General features: G+C 32.7%; 2 protein-coding genes across 2 annotated transcripts in view; one reads left to right on the forward strand and one right to left on the reverse strand.

Moving 5' to 3' along the window:
- Positions 1-18,766, reverse strand: part of LOC129907785 (glutaminyl-peptide cyclotransferase) — a 46,923-nt gene that overhangs the window by 14,707 nt on the left and 13,450 nt on the right. Inside the window, exon 2 of the mRNA XM_055984159.1 lies at positions 10,779-10,805. The gene's annotated coding sequence lies outside the window, so the exon portion shown is untranslated. The remainder of the gene's footprint in view (positions 1-10,778; positions 10,806-18,766) is intronic.
- The window catches only part of LOC129907784 (histone acetyltransferase KAT7), a 29,956-nt gene that overhangs the window by 6,018 nt on the left and 5,172 nt on the right, over positions 1-18,766 (forward strand). The window contains exons 4-5 of the mRNA XM_055984155.1: positions 10,374-10,461; positions 18,503-18,660. Coding sequence (XP_055840130.1) covers positions 10,374-10,461; positions 18,503-18,660 — 246 coding nt within the window. The remainder of the gene's footprint in view (positions 1-10,373; positions 10,462-18,502; positions 18,661-18,766) is intronic.

The raw sequence follows: 18,766 nt of genomic DNA on the forward strand, positions 1-18,766 counted from the left end.
TATTTCGAAAAAAAGTAAAAAAATAATTAATAATAATAAATAATAAGCAAGATGTTGACGAAATTTACTTAGAAGTGGCCCCAAAAATTATTATTTCCATATTTTTTCAGAATAAGTATAACAACCACAACTTTCAAGCAAAAATTGCTTAAAATAAATTTAAAAAAAATATTTTTTTTTTACTTTTTTCCATAAAAATACAATTTTTCAATAGCGATCACCACCACCTTCTATATAAGATAGGAGGCTGAAAATTCAACAGTATGATACCAATAGGATGTGGAACCAAACCAGGGGGTGGCCAAACGTTTATTTAAAAATTTTATTTTTCCCATACAAGCGTGGACCACTCTAATGAGTACTCTTGGCTTTAGCCAGGAAGGTATGCGGAAACTCTATTACTATTCTCGTGTTTATAAAACAACACATTTAAAGGAAAAACTTTTAATCCTGCTCCATTACGTTGATATTTTACAGGCTCATATCGTTAGTACTCGAACTACATATTTTTTTCTTTAGCACTCAAATCGGTAGCAAATCATTTCCCTAAATAATCAGCCCTAGTTAAGGCTCGGCATAAGACAGGAACTCAAAGTTCATAGTGAAGATGTGATATTTTGATATTCATTTTATTGTTTAAACTGTTTTTTTTTTTTGTTTGTTAGATAACAAACTGTCACTTGTTTATCAGTGAGAAAAACGATGTTTCATTTTTTTTACGAATACAAAACAAACTGTAAATGTTGGCCTTATAAGCAAAATCAATGATTTATCAAAAATTCCAATCTTTTGCAAGGAGATGCTTATGGTCACTCCTTCCATTTTAAAATGAACGCATGATGGGTTGTTCTGTTATTTTGGGGAAAGGTTTAAGTCCTTTTTATGTTAACTGTAAAAAAAAGAAGCTTCATAACGTATTGTTTTCATGAATTCGAGATTGCGTTTTGAGGCTAGAAGCTCCTATTCTTGCACGACGGACTTCTTGCCCTAAAGCTAAGAAAGTCACGTTTCTCCATAGTAAAATAAAATGCACTACTGGGGCAGCACGTACTTGCTCTTGCAGTTCAAAGCACTTTTATGTTAGCTTACTTGTAGGTTATTAGAGCTGCCTCTATATACGTTTTTAAGAAATTTGGTTGATGTAGGGGAAGAGCCGGCATGGAGGCCAAATGTTAGTTAAATAAAATTTTTTTTTATTTGACTTGACTTTTTTGAGAAAAACTAAAACCGCAGTTTTACTGCAATTACTTTGAATATTACGTATGCAAAATTTTATCAAAATCCTTAGAGCCATTTTTGAGAAAATTGCAATAACTCCATAATAATGTACGGGAAGAGCCGACATCCGCGATTTAAAAAAATATAAAGACCATATTTCCACTATCCGTATTTTTTGAGAAAAACTAAAAACGCAGTTATGTTAGAACTATATACAGCATTACGTGTGCTAAATTTAATCGAAATCGTTAGAGCCGTTTTCGATAAAATTGCAATAACTCGAAAATTTTGTATGGGAGGTATACGTTCTAAGCGAGATATTAAAAAACAAAAAAAAACCAACCTTGGAAATTACGAAAAAAACATCCATACCAAATTTCAAGAAAATCCGTCCACTCGTTTAGGCTGTAGCTACTTGTACAGATGGACGCACGGACGCACGGACGCACCGACGCACCGACGCACAGACCGACGGACGTCATGACGAAACCCACTTTTTTGGGCTTCTCCATCATCGTAATGTTAGTTTTGATTAAAACCTCGAATTTTTTTTTTTACACGAAACCAATACTTGCCCTATTGAGCAAGTAAAAATTAAAGCTTTGTAGAGGCTTGGTAATTCACCAGACATGAATTTCACAAAAAATAAAATCCTAAAGCAAACAAAAATGAACTGGTGAAATATTAATCCTTAGTGCCAGGATAATAACAAGCTCAGAACTATAACGAAATAATTTATCGAAAGAACGCACGGCCGAAAAAAGGCACTTATTGGAGCAAAAAGAAAGCACACAATATATTTAGATAAAAGTGTGGTCTCCTCTCTTTTCTTAAATTTTTGAATTTTTTCCTTTTGTAATAAAGTTTAAATGATTGCACAATACACAGCAGTTAAGGTCGTATTTCATTGTCATATTTATAATGTAAATAAAGCAATCAAATGGGTTTCAAGTGACATGATCGACATATTTTCTTGGTAAAATATTTACATACATACATACATATGTGCCCTTGATTATGAAAGTGGACTAAGTCACTTTTTGCATTGGTTAAAGAAAAACTTACATAATAATTTTCTCATAACGATTTAATTGTATTTTTTTTTTATGAAATCACTGAAGGAGCAATAAAGAAATTTATTTATTGCAATTTCGAGTTCAAATAAACTTTACCCCATAAATAATAATTATTTTTAGGCTAGATTTGATGCAATTTTTAGGAGTGACTTAGTCCACTTTCATAATTAAGAACACATATGTTGTGAGGATTTTGTTTGTGAGCCTTAAATATGACATGGCGTTACAAGCATAAATCCTACTACACTACATTCACCACTTTTTGCAAAAACACAAAAGTAAATATATTTTTTTAGAGCATTTATTTTTGTGAAAAAGAGTATACAAATAGTTTTTTAGACAAAAAAAAATAAGATTTCTGCATCATTTCAATTTTCCACCCAGAAAAACTATAAAAAAAACTTTTGTACTTTTTCACTTTTTGGGCCAATGTAGTTATGTACCATACATATTACATTAGATAAAAAGAATTAAGTCTGCGAAAATCAGCATCTAACTACCCCAAGAAGCAATCAATTTTCTCAAAAGCCAGCGATGTTCCAACATGAAAAAGTAAAAAGTGAAACAATTGATTAATAATTAGGTGTAGATTGTAGAAATCTATTTTAATTATATCACTATGATCGTTGATGAACACTTTTACCAAAAATGTAGTTAACCTCTACGGAATAGAGTTCGATATGAACAGACAAGGTGTGTAATGGCTTCTCTTTCTTCGTCCAATATTTGCAATAATTATATATTTCTTGTTTTTGACGAAAAAGTTTATTTAACGAAAATTATATTCCTAATTTTCTACTTTTTTGATATTTTTCTCGTTTGTTATAGGTGTAATAACATGTATTTTATTATGGGTGATTAATATTTTTTTTTAAATTGGTTTTGATACACAAACACATCTTATGCTAGTTTAGGATTTGTAAATAAATGAACTCGAGACATCAATCAGACATGGCATTACGATAATAGAGACTCCAAAATTGTTGGTCTTGCAATTCTGTGGACTGTCTGTATATCTCGATTTGCTTCCTAATCTACTGAAGCGATTTATTTCATAGTTTTGGTGAAAATAATTACACTTAGGGCCAATTTTTCAATAGTCAGTTAAACAGTCAGTTAGTACTTATTCCTAAGGATAGAGAAAAAATCAATTTTTCAACAAGCAGATATAGCTTATTCCTAAGAATAAAACTATCTGCTTCTTTCAGAGACGAATAAAAATTATTGTAAGGAATAATCTCAACAAAAATATTGTGTCAGTTGTCAAAGCTGTTTTGAAAGAATTTTGAAAAAAATACAGTGGAACACAAGAAAACAAAAACAATCATGAATAAAAATGACGTTTAATTTTAAATATTTTTAAATTTGACAATTTTGTTTTTGTTATTCTGTAGAATAAGTTATTCTTGATTGAAAAATTCAATGTTTTTATCTGATTGTTTATGAGCCTTATAACTGTATTCGTCGAACAGTTAACTGATTGTTTATTAGAAGATTGAAAAATTGGCACAAATTAACATTTTAAAAAAATTAAGTGCAATTTAATGACAGATAACGTCAATAGTAACGGTAGGAAAAAAAAAAACTGAAATTGAAGCAGAGAATATCAAGAAAATTTAACATTTAGAAAAAAATGAAGTGCAATTTATTGACAGATAGCTATGATACTATCGTATGCATTTTGAAGTTTTTACCAACAATTAAAAGTAAAAAATTCAAGCTTTTAAATGAGACCATAAAACTTGAAGAAACATTATTTTATCCATTGCAATTTGTGTTTTAAATAAAAATTATCTTTTTTGATTCCGTTTTGTTTGCTCTTAAGTGTAGTTTAGGATCAAAATTAAATGTGATTTGTACTTGTTAAATTTTTTTGTAAAAAAAAAACTTTTGTAAAATATCTTTTTATTTGTATTAGCCGGTCGGTGGTGCAATGGTTAGTGCGGTGGACTTTGATACCAGAAGTCTGGGTTCGTATCCCATCCTCCACTACCATGTACTGTACTCACGAGATGAATCAAAGTTCGAAACAGAATTGAAAAAAATATTGATTTTGGAAAAAAGTTTGTGTTAAAGCCAACTTTCTAATTGTTTCTCTGATGCATAAGGATGTATCCTGGTGTTTTTTCATTAAGTTGAATCTACAATTTATACTAATTTATACTAATACGGTCCGTTAGATTTGGCCTTGTTAAAAATAAATTTTTTCAAGGAACAAAACTGAGGTCGATTATAATCTATGCAAAGTTATTGGGGACAAACAAAATATTCTGAGCTAATATTACAAAAGCAGCGTTTAGGAAAGATCTACTTCCGTTGTTGTATGAGTTTGTACAGTTTCTTTTTCTATGTTTGTATGTACGACGTACGTAGATGCAATATTATTGATTTATGTGCAAAGTCTCGGAAAGTCGATATATAAATATATTCAAAAAGACCCAGAGGAATTAAAAAGTACAGTTTTTGTAAATATTGAATGGAATTCCTATATTAATTCTATTTTGTATTTTTTTAGGGACTCTTTATAAGATGGTCTTCTTTTAAAAAGTTTCATTTCATAAGCTATTAATAAGAATAACTCTATTGATGTTATTTCTTTGCTAGTTTTTTCCAAGCCTCCATAAACAAAAGTTAGAATTTTATTAAAAATCGATTAATTTTCTTCGAACTTAGATAGAATTTTATTATGCTGTTAGTCTACAATAATTGCCCTCCCAATTTGTCTCGAATAACAGCAACATCTACTTTCGCATAGGACGAATCTTCAAACCATTCACAGATTATGATATACCTATTCCCATGCAATGTAATTTCCATTCTTTTGAATAAATAATTTAAAAGAATTAACACTTTTGAAGTGTTAAATAAGTAAAAACGCATAAGAAGATGAATTGTGGTCTTGAAATAAGAGAGTGACATTGAACGACGAACCCATTCCTTTTCTTTTCCTTCTGTTTTATTATTATTTTTTTTTCTTTGCAAAGAAATTCAATAAGCAAAACAGCTAGGTAGGTACATATATGACACTCTTCTATAATCGTTCGAATTCATACACAAAAGGGTATGACAATAAAAAAAAAAGCTCTCAGTCTCAAAGAAACAACAAATCTTGACCATACCCAAACGCAGACACTTCTCACCCCTATATGTCTTCAATGGCAACGACGACGACAGCGACGGGTTCATTATCCCTTCGTTACACCAGCAATGAAGTGTAGTACGAGTACCTACTGCAGAGAGCTTGGTGCGACATGAAGACTGGGTTTGTGTTACAAATTGCGCATGTCGTGGGTACATTTCAAAAATTAATTTTGTGAATGCTCACACAGGCAGACGCCTATTGTTTCCATCGTGTTTTATATATTATATAAGGCGCGCACCGAGAGTCTATAGCTTTGGCTTTGGCTTGAGCCTCAAAGTGCTTACAAGCCTAACGAACGCGACGAACTCTAGTGTCGAGGACAAGGGTACACTCGCTCGTTATTCTGAAGTACACGGCCTGACTTTCTGTGTTTGCAAGAGTATTGGTGTGCCAGACGTTTTTCCCCAGTTTCCATATACACAAATTTATCGGACGAGTACATATGCATGCATATACCTACCATGTGCCAAAAGAATGTATGTTTGTTTTTATATATGTGCAGCAATAGCAGCCACAGCCACACCAAGTTAGTACAATGACGTGACATCATGTCTACACTACACACAACAAGTTCAAAAAAGGATACAAAGCTTTCTTAATACTTCTATCTCGCTCTTGACTTGCTGACATACCCCTTACTCTACCTAACCTTCCCTATCCTCCCCTCTCCTAGCCCAGCCACCAGCCAGTGTGCTCAGAACAGAATGAAGGGAGCTGCTGCTGCTGCTCAACGCCTTCTATATGGAATGGATGTACATAAGCATATAATAAGGTCGTGGACCTCTGCCGACAACGAGCGACGAACAGCAAACGACGAGCAAGCATGTCGACGTTGGTTCGACGATACGACAAAGGGAGAAGCAAGCAGCAATCTGCCTCTTCGATTTTATTACTTCAGTAAAATGAAATAAATTCTTTGACGCCACCATGGGGAGAAGAAAAAATAACACAAAAATAATAATAGTGAGACTTAAATTGATGAGTGGCAATGGTGCTTGCTGGTGGTGCTGCTGTTAGCTGCTCTACGAGCTACGACAACGAGCAGTCGTTTGTGTAGCCTCTGCTTTTGCTATGTTGCATCTGTGTGTACTTGTGTGTACCTACTGTTGAGTGAGTAGTGTTGAGCTTTTGCAGTCTTTCATTCATACACGATATCATCATCATTAGTGTGACCATTTTCAAAAAGTTTGGGATAGGTTAAGTTTTAGAATTGGTTCAAAAATTCCAAATCGATACCCGTCATCAATTCATCGATTTCAAGGCCGCGTATGACAGTATTTACAGAGACGAGCTGTAGTGAGTTATGTCTAGTTTTGGCATCCTGGACCAGCTCGTCCGATTGTGCAGGATGACGATAGAGAACGCATGATACTCGGTCAGGGTCAAAAAGAAGCTCACCGATATCTTTTATGTCAAAAAAGGTTTCAGACAACGTCAACACCAAAAGCACCATCTTTCAAAGTCCGTCCAGCTACTTGCATATGCCGATGAAATTCCCATAATCGGAACACAGCGTGATGTCAGCGGGGCTTTTGTGAGCATGGGAACGGAAGAGGCAACTATGGGTTTAACAGTTAATGAGGGCAAAACCGAGTATATTTTGTCGTCAAAAAAGGACACTCAACATGTATCGAACAAAACGTCACTACAAACAGCCATAACTTTGAGGTAGAATGGACTTCGGCTACCTTAGCTCCGCTAAAAACACAGACAACAACACGAGCGCTGAAATCAAACAGAGGATTACTCTTACCAACCGCTGCTACTTTAGTTTGAAAAAGAAAAAGGACCAGCAAACCTGCTTTTGGAGCAACTAAAGTGTACCTATTCAAGTAAGCACTTTGCACTCGAAATGTAAAAGTGGAAGGTCATGTAAAAACAGAAGGAAAAGTATAGGGTCTAAATGACTTTTCTTTTGCACTCCATTTCGACTAAAAATAACCTTTGGCATTTTCTTGCCGATAGCAACATAAAAACCATGTCGTTGTTGAACCCTACTGAAAGCCTAGGCAAAGTCTAAATATATGGCATCTATCTGACAGCCAATTTATAAATTTAGTTCTGAGATAGTTGCAAAATCAAATCAAATTTGTATTGCTCGACCTTCCGGTGATATAGGTCGATATTCTGTCTCAAATAAAATTGGAACATCGGTGATATTGACAACATTGCCCAACAAACAAAAATTTGTCAGACCGTTGTTTATCACTTCTTACTAAATTTTGGGGTGCTGCTCCGGTTTTTAAATTATTCACACATGAAAGGGCATAGAAATTTATACAATTTTTTTTTTGTTAATTTTTTTATTTAATTTTTTTTTTTTCTATTTTAATTTTACTTACTTAGCCGAAATGCATTATATTCGAAATAAATTTTTCCAGGAAAACTTTAAAAACGCTTGTAATAAAAAAATCTACAAAAAATAGTATAAAACTACCCCCAAAATGTGAAAAATGAAAATATATAAAAAAAGAGCCTCTAGAAAGCAACCAGTGTGATTTTTAGGCCCAAATGCATTATATTCGATAAAATTTTTTTTACAAAATGCTAACAAACAGTTAAAATAACTTTAAAATTAGTACGAAATTACCCCCAAAATGTGGAAAACTGAAATATTTAAAAAAAAAATAGAGCTCCTAGAAATAAATGAATGTGATTTTTATGTTAACTAACCCCGCTCAAAATAAGGAAAACTTTAAAATTAGTATGAATATTCCTCCAAATATGAAAAATTAAATATTTCAAAAACTAGAGAAAAGAAACCAATATGATTTCAGTGCTTATGAACCCAAATCTATAAAACTTGATGTAAATCTTTTTGGAAAATTTTAAAAAGTTGAAAATTGTTGGCCAGTGTAATCAGTGATTTGACAAATCTTAATACAAACTAAATTTTGGTACCAAACGAAAACCCCATTAAGTACCATCCTTTCGTACATTATGTTTTTGGGGAAACTGTTTCTTAATGTTGCTTAACCTATGTTTTAGGTTTTAGTTGGAATCCGTTATATAAGTTGACTGTAATGTTATGGCAGCGGGTATACTGAAACCGCACAGCTTTGGCTAATTGTGGGTTAATTTTGATGCTCGTTTTTTGTAAAGTAGTTCTATTGCCGTAGTGATACCTTCCGAACAGCAATGGTAGCAGAAATTAACTTCGTCATAGAAGAGGTTCATCGTATTTCCAGTTTGAGGTTAACCGTGTTTTGTATATGTTGTTTTGTCCCCAGGTCCCCAGGTAATTGTAGGGGTAAATAACAACCTTTTGCAACGTTTACAACATACTGTTTCTCCCAAAAACAGAACTTCATATTCGGGTTTATATTGTTGGTATCGCAAAACCCTTTAAGTCTTCGTAATAGAAGTCCTGCAATTTTCTGTCATTAGTTAAAAGTCTGTAGTATCGCAAGAAATTTGTTCCACAGCTTACAACGTTTAACAAAAAAAAAAAAAACATATAAAAACGCAACTGCTGGTAACATTAAAATGATGAGGTGACGGCTGCCAATGCTACTACGCCAAGGAAAACTGAGGAGAGCGAGGAAGAGTGATAGTATTGCCGCTGGTGGTGTGGTGCTTAAGATGAGGATGATGGTGATATGTACTCTCCACTGTCTAGCCTGCCTGACGAAAGCTTCTCGCGTAGAGAATGGTTTTTGCGTGTGGAATAGACATTTTGAAGTCGCCGCGCCTTTTGCCTAGATGTGTATTTATATAGTCAGTGCATTTTGGGTTTGGGGGTGATAGGGGATGCTGCTGCTGCTGCTGGTGGTGCTTTGCTTGTGTTCTCTCTGAATTCACCCCCACTTCGGCAGACAATTCTTGAGCCAGACGACAGTTAACATGTACAATATAGCGAAATGTTTGTAAAAATTTAATCTATGGTCATTGAACTTCTTGTAATCCCCGAGTATATCGAATCTGATTCTTTTTTTTTTTTTTGTAAGTTTTTCTATGATGACTCCCCCGCGTACTTCCGCCGAGCCGCACTAAAGGGCAGGTGCATGCATGTATGCACATAGAACCCAATATATTATTTGTGGTTTTTTGGTAATAGTGATTTGAAAAATATTTTCGTAAATTTCTTTTTAAAGAATTTTTAGACAAGTTTTCACATTTGACGAAGTTTTTGGGATGTCCTCATCGTTGTCTATAGAGTTTGGTATTAGGGGTGTTTCCCTATAACCAAACAAAATACAAAAAGAAAGAAAAAAAGAAAGAAAAACTAGTAGTAGTTGTTGTCTGCATCTTTATACCCCAACTTTCGAGCTTAATTTGTACACACGATGATGCCTGTGGTGTGACTCCATAGTTTGGGAATTTTTATGTGTTGTTCCCTTTGCGTGGGGGCTTTGAAGTTTGGCAAAATGTTTGTGAAGAGAACGGAGGACCTTTTGCGAATGCAGAGCTGGAGTCGAAGTTCGGAGTTGGAGTCGGAGCCTGGCGATGATATCGATGGTGGTGATGTTAGTTACCTAACAATGGCATAGTAGTAGATATGTGTCTATGGTTTTTGTAATTTTGGTATGGGTGCACGCCGACAAAGCTATGTCGTATAATACAATTTGGGGAATGCTTATAAATACCCGAAAAAGTAAATAGCTTCTGTCGTCTCCAGTTGTTGTAGGTAGGTACAATGTACTCTACACATAGTCAGTCGGAGGAACCAAGGTTGTTGAACTTGTGTGATCCCTACCTCAAAATTAAATATTTTATTTCATCTTCTCGAAGTGGCATATATGTATCTACCATCACAAAAATAAAATTAATATAAGATACTTTACAAATAGAAGAAAAAAAGAAATAAAGAAGAAATATCTTCTTTTTCTTTATTCTTTTTTTATTTTCAGTTTTATATTTTAATCTAATTGAATTTTTTGGCAAGCAAAAATTTGGAAGATTTTTTTTCACATATCTACCTTGTCGTTTATTTTTAGGAAAAAAATTCTTTTTACAACGTTTCGTGCATCTTGACGCTGCCTCCTTACCAACGGAAGGGATATGGAAGACTTTTAATTGATTTTAGTAAGTAAATAATTTTTTTCTTTTGTTTGAATAAAAATTGTTTTTTTTTGTGATTAGTTTTTTAGTATAGAATAAGGTTTTTGTTTGTTACAAAATTATTACTCCAAAGAACAGCACTTTCTCGAAATTTCAAGGAGAACAAAGTTATAGAAAAATCTAGAAAGATGTTAATTAAAACATAAACCAATTGTGGACTCCCCATTTTTAACTATTTCTTTTAGAGAGCATCCTAAGTGATATGTTTGTTAATTTATTGTTTTTAGTTGTAATATTTTTTAGGATTTAAATGATAAAAGTTAGGTACATTGTTTGCTTACCCCAATTTCTGGCTTTCATGGTAATTCCTGTAAATTAAAAATAAAATATTATTACATATTTAAAATATTGGTCCATTATTCACTAGTTTAAAAATTAAATCTGGATGTAAAAAAATTTTAATGTCAAAAACAAATCCAAATTCATAATATTCACTAAATCCAATCCAAATTAAATCCAATCTTAAATCCAATATTTTAAATCCAATCTTGTTAAATCTAAATTAATTTAAACTGCTCTCTGGAGGTCTGTTTAACTTAATAAATCCAGATGTAAAATTGATTTTCACAGTGTTCAGTTGTTTTGTCAAGTATTTTGAAAAGGAAAAATAAAGATAAATGCAAATTATACTAAATTTATTAAATAATCACATAATTTTTTTGCAGTGAATTATATGAACAAAAAATTATATCTTTCGATTTATTTAATTCAGATTTAAGTGATTGGATTTAAAATTAACTTTAATCCAAACTAAATCCAGAGTGAGCAATATGTCTGTAATTGTTGAATTAATTAATTAATGAAGTCATTTGAATTCACATAAAATTTTGTGTAAGATCTCTTTTCCACTAAAGTAAAAATTGTAATTAAATTATATTGTAATTCTGAAAAAGAAATCGTTATTAGGATACTTACAGAACAGAGGTATCAGAATGTCGAGAACACACAAAAAAGTAGTAATCATTTTTTTTTTTTTTTTTTTTTTGTGAATACAGGTAACCTTAGAATCTAAGGCAGTAGCAGACAATTTGAGGATTATTTTCTATAATTTACTTGCATAAAACTACCCTTTACACATTAAGTAAAGGTTTTTCAATGGAACGCACTTTTAACGAAATCAATACAAATCGTATGTACTCGGAAAGAAGAGCATGAGTAGATGATAGTACTAGATTAACCAAAACATTTACAATTAGTAGACTACCACCTCTAATGGAACAGGGCTAATGACAAAATGAATAACAAAAATAATGAAAATACAAAGTACATACAAAATACAATTAATGTCAATTATGTGTTTGCGAAAAAGAGGTGGAGACTTATCCAAATAATCTAAAACAATTTTCAATTTCGCCGATCGAATAGAGTACTTACTGCAGAACGAAATTTTTCGTTTTTTTGTATGGGATTTTTCGTTTCGCATCAGCAGCGTATTAAACTTAAAGTCTAGCTTACTCGTTATCGATTCAACCGATATCAACGAAAAAAAAAACGATTTTGAAAAGGAAAAAAAAAAACAATTTTTCGACACTTGACGTTTGCCTATTTCAAAATTTCCTCGATGCATATATTTCTAAAATTTTTTTTGTAAAACAACAAATCTTATAGCAATCCTTTTACTAAGTGCAAATCATTCCATTATATCAGGCCTTATGATATTAGATGTTTTTGGTCACTCGCACAACATGCTATTTTCACATTAGTCTATGTAAGCTCATGTTTATTATAGTTGGTCCTTAAGGTGCTAACATTAAGTATAGCAATATGTATTTATCGCAACTCTAGCAATTTTCATCTAAAAAACTGATTGCCTACGATTGCCGTCCTTGAATCCATATTTTAATCGATGTTAGGTTTTTTACTCCATATATTTTTTGACATTCTACTTTTCTACCCCTAAATTTTGCAAATCTGGGCTTATGTCCATCTTGTTCCACTCTAGATCAGGCACTGATAAAAAGTTTACAAATATGTATCTTACTTTTGCTAGGCAAGTTTTGCCTTTGCATAAACTAAGCTATGATTCTTCATGCTTGATAGTGCATTTGCGATCACAGATGGTCGTAACTATTGAAAAAAGCCGCCATCAATGTTTACTACACACAGTAAGTCAGTGCATAGCTATAAGAGGAATTTATATAGTAACACAAATAAAGTACTTATGCTTGGGAAAATACTCAAACATTCTAAATATGGACACATACGAAAGCTGATATGTCATTTGTTGGTGCCTGCTGCAAATTGAAACTGTCATACATTTCCGATTAGATGATGAACAGAGTTTGTGCGTGAAGAATTAAGATGAGGTGGAAAAGTTTTCGCAAATCTCTTTTGACATTGTTTTTGCTGCTGATATGTATTAACTTACAAAGATATGAAATGGTATTTATAACAACAATTTGAACAAATAAACATTGATGAGCGAAAGAGGGAGACAAAATATTCTTTGATCTTGAACCGCCTCCTACAGCAGTCTCGTATCAATGATTTTGTGCGTAGTTGAATATTAATCATTAGTTCTAGATTTTCTAGAGAAATGATGACATGAGTTATGTTGTATAAAAGATGAAAGTAAACGACAAGTTGAAATCAATAATATTGACAAGTTCATGTTGAAGTGTGTGTGAAGTTGTTGTATTTGTAATGTTGAAGTGTGTGTGAAGTTATGCAATAACACTAATCTTTTGTGTACATTCCCTCAAAATCAAGAAAACTCTATCCGTCGCTGAATTTACCTTCTACGTTTATCACATTACATTACATTTTAATTTAATCCGAAGATAAATGTACGGACAAGAAACACTGCAGCTTGAGAAACTAAGTCTATCGGCTGATGCAACACAAAATATTAATACAACACAGATAGACAAAGCAGAGAAAGAACAAGAGAACAACATATAACATTGAACTACGTGATAGAGGGAAAGTAGTGTGGTCCAAAAAATACTTTTTTTTTGATTTTCAGTCGGGCCACCCCCTATATTTGTTCCACTTATCTACAACATTAACGTTGTGAAATTTCAATTCGCTATCTTAACCGCAAGAGGGTGCTAGTAACAGTTGAATTTTTAGGTTTTGTAGGTAATCTTTTAATTTTTTTTTGAAAAGCAAATATTTTATTTAAGATTTGCTTGTCTTTATGAAACATATAAAATATTTTTTTTTTTCGAAAAAAAGTGAGCAATAATTAATAATAAATAATAAGCAGAATGTGCAAATAAAAAGTCTGAGTACTACCTGTTGACAAAATTTACTTGGAAGTGGCCCCAGAAATTATTATTTCGATATTTTTTCAAAATAGGTACAACAACCACAACTTTCAAACAATTTTTAACTTAAAATGAAAAAAAAAATAAATTTTTTTTTTACTTTTTTCCATAAAAATAAAATTTTCCAATATCGAACAGCACCTCCTTCTACCTCCTTCTTAGTACGCATTGCATGAACCTTAATTTATTTTTTTTAAATGAAAAATAAAAATTAGAAATAAAAAAAACGAAAAAAACATGTTTTTTTACAAAGAAGTAGTTAAAAAAAATATTTACTGTACAAATTTTATTCAACTTTTAGGTTCATGTTGTGGCCAATGATTTAAGGAGTAATTTGCTTCAAATTTCAAGTCAATAGCTTCATTAGTTTTTGAGTTACATTGCACGGCGCGGAAAAAAACTAGTTTCGAAAAAAATGCGTTTAAAGTTTTCGTTTTCGTACTATGGTAGGTTCGGAGCGCATTGGTTTCGGGACTATCTAGGCACTTTTGAGGCTTCATTTAAGGCTAAGACCACTGAAAATAGTTTCTTCGGTTGATAAATAAATTTATTACGCAAAAAAAAAAATAATGCAAAAATAAAAAATTCCGAAGGGATTACCCCCCTTAAGGGGGAGACATAGTTGAAAATTGTCTCATGTTATCGCACAGGTGCCTCCGCTAAGAAGGTGATCTAGAAAAAATTCTGAGCCGACCGTTGGGCTCGAACCCACGATGCCGGCTCTGAAGTCAACTACCTATTCCTCTGTGCCATGGCCACATCCACATGTTAGACTTTTATCAAAAACTGTGTTCTATATGGAATCCTGTGATTTTTTTTTTTTAGGTACACCCGTATTCTGCTATTCGATTCACGTGAATCGAAAGATTTCCTTCCTTTACCACGTGAACATGGCTTCGCAAAATGAATTTCGAAAGCAAAACGTTGTTTCTACCTGTTTTAAAAATTTTAAAGAAAAAAAAATTGTTCAAGTTCAATTTTAACCCCCATTTAAACGCTTCTTATATTAGACTTTCACGTGAATCGAATAGCAGAATACGGTCGATAAACTTTTTACTTTGAACGCACCGTAAAATTTGGTCCGGTTTTAAGAAAAAATTAATCGAGAAATTAAAGTAAGTTTTTCTATAGGATTTCATTGCAAAATATTTGAATTATAGGAGAAAAAAATGTCAGCTAAAATTGAGCCCGATCTGCTTGTCTAAAATGTAAGAAAACATTTCTTGTCAAATTGAACTTGGATCTGATGAGAAAAATCGGTAACGGTTAAAGATTAAAGAGGCAAGTAAACGGCCATTTAATAGGTTTGTTATGATGAATCTGATAATGTTCAAAGTGTTTGGTTATGCCGTTTTGCTCACTTTTCGAAGCCTAATTAAGTTTAACATTTTGATACATGCTTGAAAAATGTAAAATGCATTATTTTACCTTACCAACATTGAAAAAGAACCTTTGTCAAAATACTTTTTCCACTCAGAAATTCGCACTGCTAACACAAAAATGACAACATCGAAGCATAATGCCACCCATATGACTGACTTTGACCATAATCAAATTCATCATAACAAACCTATTAAATGACCGTTTACTTGCCTCTTTTATCTTTAACCGTAACAGATTATTCTCAACACATCGAATAATGTTCATTTTGTCAAAATACTTATTACGACTATTGTACATTCAAAACCTTAATTTAATTTTCCAAGTTCAATTTGACAAGAAATGTTTTCTTACATATTAGACAAGCAGATCGTATTCCGAATATTGTATCTAAAAATATTCTGTAAAGTGACTTTTTGCTGAATTATTGGTAGTTAAAAGTATGGTTTGAGGACTGGTAAATGGTTATTAAAAAAAATCAAATACAAAGAAAACTAAAGCTTAGTAAATAGCTTTACTAAAAATAACCATTTTATCACTAAAACCGTTTAACTTTGTTGAGAAGGAAAATAGAAAAAAAATGTTGGTCTCATGATATTTTTTATGGCTTTACGATTGAAGCATTTGAAAAAATATTTGGTTATAAAATCATTAAACGAAAACAAAAAGATGAATCATAATTTTGTTGGATCCTTTTTTTGGTCTAGTGATTTTTCCTTGTGCAATATCTTGTTTCAATCCTGTGAACCTAACCAGACGAAATAACATTTTTTATAGTTTTGATTTTGGAGAAATCCTGATTTCTCAAGTTCAGAAAGAAAAAATTTTAAATCAGAAGAAAAGTGTAAAGTTAGACCTTTTTTGCTCTTTAAATAAATCGACAAATAATCGTTTTAAGAGTTCTGATTATAAAATAATAAATGAAATAAGTAGACGCTGCTAGGCAGGAGTTCTAGAGGTAAGAGCGGTCCCAAAACTAAAAAAAAAAAACAAATTTTTGAAAGCTTGGGGCCAACTTTTTAGGAGTCTTTTTTTCTGATATTCTTCGTGAAAAAGAACTTTTTGTAAAGAAAACTGACTGCAGATTAGGAAAATTCAAGTCAAATTTAAATGTCCTTCATCTTTCATTTTGTCATTAAATATAAACGTATCCGTGTTCAATGTTTTTATAACAGTTTAAATATTATTTACATTCTTTTCTCACTAATGTTTTATACAGAAAAACAACATAATATTTTATTTATAAATATGATAAACACAATAGACGCCCTAGAGTGAACTCAACAATTAAACGTCTGCTGTTAAGTTGGGATCTTAAAAAAAAAAAAAACAAATCCCCCCGCATTTTAACTACCACGTAGAGAAATGTTTGAATGGATAGGCGCAACCATATACATACATTCTCCTATTTTAAGAAACCACTTCTTCTCAGAGGAAGAAAAAAATCACTTCTTTCATATTTTTTTTCTGTGTGATGATGTTGTATGAATTTTATGAATGAAAACTTATCGGGTAATTAAAAATCATTAAGTTAAACAGCTGAGCCTATACGCCGCACCGACATTCACCACCCCAATATACTGACTTCTCTCATCCTACCACTCACTATACTCTTGCTCACGCTTAAATATAGAGAAAATGGGTTCTCCTCATCAAATCATTGCGACATTGACCTTATGCTTTGGACATGCAAACGCTTTAAATTATAACCAGACACAAAATAAATACACCGACACAAGAAGTGAAAAATATACATATGCATGCAATATGGTGAATGTTTCTCCTTCTTCCTCCTCACCAACCTTCCGGTCTCGGTTCGGTCTTACTACCCCTTGCCACATCATGATTTGATGATTTCAAAAAATCATTCCGTGAAAGCTTTCAACACACAAAACAACAACAAATTTATTTAAAAAAAATTCAAACGCCCATCAGCAGCGGGCATTGATCATCATTTAATTAATAACAAATAGAAAAACAATAATAATAAAAATAAAACAAGAATAACCTCCCCTCCCTCATTGCAGCACCACCACTACCGCCGTCTTGTACCGTCAATGGCACATATAACCATATAACCGCCCTTAAAAAAATAATCGTTTTTGTTGTTTTTATTCAATCAAAGACACAAGGCGACGTCGTCGTCGTCGCTTCGATGCAATACGCGCAAAGTCGGAAAAGGTCAGGGCAGGTCAAACGCCGTATAGGGCGTCGTCCCCAGGACCATGAACAAGGTAGCTAGCTGCTGCTGCTGCTGCTATAACAGAACAGACTATAGTAGATGGATCGATAAAATCGTCTCGACGTTTCTCAAAACGCAAAAAAGGATACACACAAAAGATATATATTAAACCCGGGGAGAGGAAGTGATTATATGGCAAAGAGAAAGAGAGTGATAGGAAAATGCAAAGCAAAAACCCGGAGAGTGGCAAAGGCAAACTCTAGCACCAGCAGTCCAAACCTGCCACAGCTTTTTTCACATTATGTAGGGGTTTTTAAACTCCAGACGCCAACGAACGAAATATTTACGTTTTTTCTCTACATATACCCCAACAATAAATATATATAAGTACAGTACGTAGGTATTATTATCGCATAGGGCTCTCTATATGTAAGATAGATAGGTACGTAACTTATAGGAAGGTATCTTCACACCACAAAAGTGTATCAGCCGAATTCACAATTTCTGTTTTTGTTTTTTTTTTAATTCTTTTTCTTTCTTAAAAGTAAGAAGTTTGAGGACTAACTCAAAAGAACAGTTTGTGGTTTTATATTTCACAAAAAACCATTACAAATGTTTTTTTTGTTTTGTTTTTGTATTTATCATTCCCAAACCTAAGTTATGTCTTACTCCTGAGTCCTGATGGAATGTCCTTGTGCTTCCCTACTTCATTCTATTCACAATGTGTTGGCTGGCATGATGGAAATGGGGAGGAAAAAAAAATAATCGATAACGAGTCTGGCTGCCGTCTGAATTCATCCTCTTCCATGTAAAATGATTGGGTTGGGAAACCCCCGAAAATTAATGTTTGCCTGAGTGCAACACCCTAACCTATGCCAATAATGCGCAACTTCAGACTAACGATATTATGCGCAACATACACACACACACATACACATGGATATGCCCATCCACACCCAAACGCAGAAAGAAACAATACACAAAGCTTGTTGAAAACAAGAAGAAAAAAAAAAGTTGTCTGGAAAGTTCAATTTAGAGTTTTGTCCTTTGGTTATGTTTATTATATTTTTTATTTTTTGTTATTTTTGTAACTCAATTAGCCAATGATAAGATGTTTTGAAGTAATTTTTTTGTCTATAGTAACAATAATGATTGGTCTCTATTCAATTAACAGGTTACCTTTTGACGCGAGTGGAAGGAAAAATTGGATCCCCAGAGAAGCCACTGTCCGACTTGGGTTTGATATCCTATAGATCGTATTGGAAAGATGTCCTGCTGGATTACCTTTGTAATCGTACAGGAACCACATTGAGTATTAAAGAAGTTTCACAGGTAATAACTTAGACGAAATAATATTTTTTTTTTAATGTGTACGGTTTAGGGTGAATCAACCATTAATAAGATGATAAATTGTAGATACGCATGTTTAGGAATGAGT

This window comes from Episyrphus balteatus, chromosome 1 (assembly GCF_945859705.1).
Source record: "Episyrphus balteatus chromosome 1, idEpiBalt1.1, whole genome shotgun sequence".
Lineage (NCBI taxonomy): Eukaryota > Metazoa > Arthropoda > Insecta > Diptera > Syrphidae > Episyrphus > Episyrphus balteatus.